Source organism: Sminthopsis crassicaudata, chromosome 1, assembly GCF_048593235.1.
Source record: "Sminthopsis crassicaudata isolate SCR6 chromosome 1, ASM4859323v1, whole genome shotgun sequence".
Taxonomy (NCBI): Eukaryota; Metazoa; Chordata; class Mammalia; order Dasyuromorphia; family Dasyuridae; genus Sminthopsis; species Sminthopsis crassicaudata.
This window is the reverse complement of record NC_133617.1, coordinates 432,667,786-432,673,785: the sequence shown is the minus strand read 5'-3', so window position 1 is coordinate 432,673,785 and position 6,000 is coordinate 432,667,786. Positions and strand designations below refer to the sequence as shown.

The window sequence follows — 6,000 nt, the reverse complement described above, 5'->3', positions numbered from 1 at the left end:
TCCAGGCGCAAACTCAGTGGGAGCGGGGTCCGGGTTCAGATTCTGGGCATATATTCCGTTGGGGCGAGACTGGGTCGCCGGTTCCCTGGAGGCGGGGCCTGAGCTTAGGTGATTTTTTTTGGGGGGTGGGGCCGGTCCCACGGTGCAGGCTCAATGAGAGCGAGACCCAGATTCAGGTTTTTTTAGGGGCGGAGCCCGGGTCTAGATTCTGTTGGGGCGGGACCGCGACCCCGGTTCTCTGGGGGCGGGGCCGGACCGCAGGCTTCCGTTAGGGCGGGACCGGGCGCAGGCTCGGTGTGGGCGGGGCCCGGTGCGGGCCTGATGGCGGGGCTGACGTGGCGGCCCCGGGTTAGCGAGCGCTAGCCGCTGCGCGATAGGGGAGCGGAAGGCCGGGCTCGGCCCTCCCTGCCCGGCCCCAGGCGGCGGCGGCTGAGCTGTATAAAGCGGGTGGCAGGGAGAATGTAATGTCGTTATGCGGAGGCCGCGGTGGCGGCAGCGGCGACCAAGACGGCGGGGACGGCGGCGAGGGCTCCGAGGGCTCCGGTGGCAGCAGCGGCGGCTCCTCCAGCCCAGCCCCTCCCGGCCCCACGGGTCTCCTCTGCCGGCGGCTACGCGGCGCCTCCCTGATGGCCCGGCGGAGGCCCGAGCTGCTGTGCGGAGTTGTGGCCGTGGGCTGCGCGCTGCTCCTGGCCCTCAAATTTACCTGCAGGTGAGGTCCGGAGCTGGGGGAAGGAAGAAGCCCCGATGGCCCCCGTGACATCCGGGCCGGGGCGCGAGAGTTTTCGGCAGAGGCGGCCCCAGCGCGCCCCGGGGGAGGCGCTGCCTCCCCAGCGAGTCGCTTCACTTGGAGCATGTGGCAGGAACGCTGGGTTGGGCTGTGAATGACATTGACCTGCGGGAAGTCCAGGCTGGGCATGAGGAGCTAGGGCAGGTACTTGGTTGCCAATCGGACCCTTCTAGTCAGGAGAGAGGGTGCCCCCGACGGTCATTCCGACCGCGGTCATGTGTCTGACGAAACTAAAAGGGGATTGGATTGGTCAACCGTTCTGCCTCTGTCACCCAGTCTGTCTTTTTCTCTATTTAATAAACTCCCTTTTTTTCCTGCCCGCCCCCAACGGTCTTCCTGTTGCCTCCCCTCTGTTACCGCCGTCTCCTCTCTATTGCTTCTCTTTTCTGTTCCTCCTCTGGCTGCCAGTTATCCTTTTCTGTTACTCTCCTGTGTGTTTACCTTCTTTCTCTATTGCCTCTCCTTATGTTGCTCTGCTCTCTGTTGTCCCCACTTATATCGCCCTTTCTCACTTTATTGACTCTCTCTCTTTTGACCCCATTTGTATTACTTGTCTGTCAATTTTTTTGCCTCTGCCACTTTAGGCTCCCCTCAACTGTCTCCCTGTTGCCCCTTCCTGTTATCTCTCTCTGTCTCTTTGTTGACAATCCTCCCCGTCTCTTTTATCTGTCTCTCTATTGCCTCCCCCACTCAGCCCAGCCCCCCCAACTGTGTCCCTTTTGTCCCAATTGATCTCAATCTCTGTTTCTGTTACCCATCTATTTTTCCCCCTCTTTCTCTTGCCCTGTCTCTAATACACACGTCATCCTAAATCAGAAACATAACAGCATACCTCTTGCTCTTCCCTCTTCTTGCCATCCCTCCCCCTAACTAATAATTCTATTACTTGATTTTCCTTCCCTCCTTTGAACTTTTCTCTCCATATAGAGGAAGTAGGAGTTCTCAAGTTTGGGGAAGTAAAATCCTGTACTTTGTGTCCAACATTTCTTGTGATTAGTGAGACCTTCAAACTTCTATTCAATACTTGATCACAAACATTTGAAGTGGATGGTTGCTTCTCTGGTTTTTTTTCCTGTCAGATCCCATCCATTTCTCCATTGTCGTGCTTTCAGTACCCACTAATTACATAATCTAGTCTTTACATTATCAGTCAATATATGTAGAATGTTTTTTAAAAAGGCAGAAACAACTTGGGCTCAAGAATCTTACATTTTATTGAGGAGGAAATATAAATTACCAGGTACATACAGCACATGTGGAAGGTAATCCTCAAGATGAGAAACTGAAATAGTGGTTGGAGGATACTGGACTATAGAAGAAGGTGGGATTTGAGTTGAGTCTTGAAGGAAAACCAGGTTGCTTAAACTTCTCATTGCTTCCTGTTTGCAAAAATGAGGTTTAAGAATGCTTACTCCCTTTTAGCTAAAGATACATTATGAAATAATTGGGTGCCCCCAGTACAGTGGAAAAGAACCCATTTGGACTGAGAAGTCCACCTTAGATTCAAATCTGTAGGGTGAGGAGTTGTATGACTTTAGGCATTTCACTTGACCTCTCTGAGTTTCATCTGTAAAATGAGGAGGTAGGACTAGAAGGTATTTGAGGTCCTTCTAAGTCATTGTATGATTTTATGAAAGCACTTTGAATTAGGGAGAGGAAAGGTATTTTATAGATCTAAGGAACTATGTCATAGCAGGCATACCTGTTCAGCAATTTTTATAATAAAAAATTAGCATAAAATTAGAATAGAAAATGGTTCTTTTTTATTTTTGGAAATAAGTTTTGTAATGCCTCATTTTGCCAGGGTCACACAGCTAGGAAGTGTTAATTGTCTGAGACCAAATTTGAACTCCAGTCCTCCTGAATTCAGGGCTGGTGCTCTATTCACTGCATCACCTAGCTGCCCCAGGAATACAATATTCTATATAAACATTGTTTAGGGAACTGAACATGTCATTTAAACACCAATTATAAAAAAATATGAGTTAGCCATTTTTGATGGAAATTATTTGCTAAAGCCATTTTCCAAAGCCTCATCATGATAAGGAAGTTACAGTAGGTTTGTTCTAAGGTCATATTAGCAGAGCACAAACTCTGGCAAATCTTACCAAACTGCACAGCTTTGATTATGGACCCAGTGATGAACTATATCTATGCCTATGTTTCAGGGCCCAACTTGAGCTAGGTTCAAAAAAAGTTAAATTACCAGGTTGGTTTCAATGTGATAAATTTTGCCCAACACCAACTCTTGAATACCATTGGCTTAGTTGTAGAGCATGAAACCTGCCTTGAAGGGACAATTGACATAGAGGAAATGTCAGTTTGATAGAAATACCTTACAAATGTATTAATATATTCCCTGCCTCCTTAAACAAGCCTTTTCCAACAACTATGTAACAAAATTAACCATGTTTCAGTAAATAAGGGGAATGTTTTGTTTTTTGTTTTGTTTTTTTTTTAAACTGGGCTATAATATAAGAATTGATGTATAGGGAACATTTGTATTCTCCATGGCCTTTTGAGTTCTTATAACCTCTATCTTATAGTTTTTCTATATCTTCTCTTAATTTCTGGCAGTTATTTCTCACTTCTCAGAGAATCTGCCTTCAGTAGCACTTTTTCATTGTCTTAGTATATTAGCTACATGATCAGATATGTCATTGTAAAACAAAGGTAGCATCTAGGAGAGTTTGAAAAGAATACTTTTTGGAGTAAAGTACATATAGACTTTATAGCACTTATTTTGACTACCCATAAACGATTTTGAAATTTTGGTATTGAGGATCAAATGGCAAGTATGTATTACTAGTAGATATTGTGCTAAAAGCTGAAGAACTTAAGTCTAAGTTCTGTTTAAATGGAGAGTTCCTGTCTATTGAAAAGACCCCTCTTCAGAAAAAACACAGTATCTTGTATCTGGAGTATTGTATTGTAATGTAATATTGCTACAACTCTTCATCTAATGCGCAGTGTAAATATATTCTGTATACTGAACTTCCTCAGGTTTCATAAGTATACTGTTTGCTAAGATGAACATTTATGATATATAGTTGTTGTTTTTTTTTTCATTTTCTGGGATAATGTCTTATCAAGCAATGTTCATTATCATTTTTGATTCTGATTAGCATGTGTGAGAGAAGATAAGATGGGCTAACTATCAAAAACTCTTCTAGTCTTCTAGAATTTTTGGTGTGAGAAAGGAGTGAAATGTTTATTGTATAAATTTCAAAGAACTAATGATAATATTGATACAACATATGGCCAATATTGACTTTAGAAGATTATTGAAGACTTCTTGCCTCCTTTTTCTTTACAGTTGTGGAATATAGATATAGAACAAGACATGTTGTTAAACTTGTCTAATGTATTTGTTCCTGGTTATAAACTTTTGTTACAAAGGAAATTCTGTTGTGGGATAGTCATTTGGGAATGACAACAAAGTTGTTGGTTTTTAAAAGTATAATAAAATGTTACTTTTAAAAGTAATATACTATTCTCAATTACTGTTTCAATATAAAATATTAGGTTGGTTAGTGACAGTGCCCCTTCATGACCTCATTTACTTATCCCAATCAAGAGCACCTTTTTAAAGATTGAATTTGCTTTAAGTTTTTCTTGTTTGTTGAAAGGAAATATTGTAATTTTTTTTTCTGTTTGTGGGGATTTTTTTTAGTCGTGCAAAAGATGTGATAATACCAGCAAAACCACCAGTAAATTTCTTCTCTTCGAGATCTCCTGTTCTTGACCTCTTCCAAGGACAGTTGGACTATGCAGAATATATTCGTCGAGATTCAGAAGTGGTATTGTTGTTTTTTTATGCTCCATGGTGTGGACAGTCCATTGCTGCAAAGGGAGAAATTGAACAAGTAGCAAGCAGGCTTGCAGACCAGGTAATGCCAATGAAGATACTATGGGAAAATAACTTTTCTGGAATCATAGAATTAAAAAATTTGAATTATAAAGAGACCTTAAAAGTCTTTAGAAAGCTTAGAGATAATTTTGCTTTCATTTTATTAAAAAAAAAAAAAATGTATATGTCAGTAGTTAATCTAGCAGCAGCTTGGAAGACAGAGGCACCATTGGATAGTTGGGTTAGACGAAAGAAAGGGAAATATACCACAGGTAAATCAAAGATTTTCTGTAGTTCCCCAAGTGTCCTAAACTGGAGGGGAAAAAATGGCATTCTACATAATGAAAAAAGCTCTAGTTTGGGCTGACCTTACTGCCATTTTGTCTCTTAAGTTGTAAGATAAGGATTCGTAAATAAAAGGACTAATATGCCTCAAAATATGTTACACATTCCAAAGTCTTCTCCCTAGGCTGTGCTACCATTCTTGAAACATTGTTAAAATTTTTTAAAAAATTGCCTTCAAGAATTTGAGAACATTGTTTGAAAAGTTCAGTGACAGAAATGTCTTGCCTTGGAAAATCAAAATTCATTTAGGAAAAAGTCAGTGAGCATTTATTAAATACCTGCCATGCATTAGAAGCTTGTGCCAAATACTAGGGATACAAAAACTAAGATGAAATGGACCTTGCCCTCAGGGAGCTTAAATTTCTTTGGGGTGATGATGTCTCTCTGTGTGTAGGCTTGTTGTAATTTGGGGAGAAGACTGAGGAGATCAGGAAAGGTTTCATAGAAAAAGTGGTGCTTGAACTGAGCTTTGAAGGCAATCAGAGATTTTGAGAGGCAGTGATGAGGAAATGTATCCAGAAATGAGGGGAAGGAGAGGTAGATGGACAGCCAATACAAAGGCTTGGAGACAGGCATGGAGTATCCTTTGAAAAAGGACAAGAATGCCAGTTTGGTTGGATAAATTTGGTGTGAGCAAAGAGAATTAATGCACAAATAAGGCTGGAAAGGTAAAAGTTGAGCGAAGTTAGATGATCACATTGAATGTAATACTCCCATTGATGAGCTCTTGTAGAACTTCCATTTTGGGGAAGGGGTTTCAAAGGGAAGGGAAATGAGCCATACTTTTCTGGATTTAACCACTATATTCTCAGATGGCTATCTTCCTTCTTTCACTTATTACCTTTTTTAATGTATTGCCTTCTCTCATTAGAATATAAATTCCTTGAGGTTAGGTACTAGATTTTTGCTTATTTTTGTGTCTCTAGTATTTAGCCAAATAGTTGTTTGGTATATATTAAGTCCTTAATAAATACTGACTTTTGAGCCAAAAAATTAGTATAATAAAGCAATGAAAGAG

General features: G+C 41.6%; 1 protein-coding gene across 5 annotated transcripts in view; it reads left to right on the top strand.

Annotated features, from left to right (window-relative positions):
• The window catches only part of TXNDC11 (thioredoxin domain containing 11), a 56,127-nt gene continuing 50,127 nt past the window's right edge, over nt 1-6,000 (top strand). Inside the window, exons 1-2 of one of the 5 annotated variants that reach the window (XM_074280562.1) lie at nt 1-108; nt 4,461-4,677. Coding sequence is in view for 2 of the 5 variants with exons in the window: in XM_074280560.1 (XP_074136661.1) it covers nt 465-709; nt 4,461-4,677 (462 nt within the window). In the remaining 3 variants the exon portion in view is untranslated. Of the gene's footprint in view, nt 109-237; nt 710-4,460; nt 4,678-5,799; nt 5,899-6,000 lie in introns of those variants that run through there. The other 4 variants (XM_074280560.1, XM_074280561.1, XM_074280564.1 and 1 more) reach the window with 4 other exon arrangements.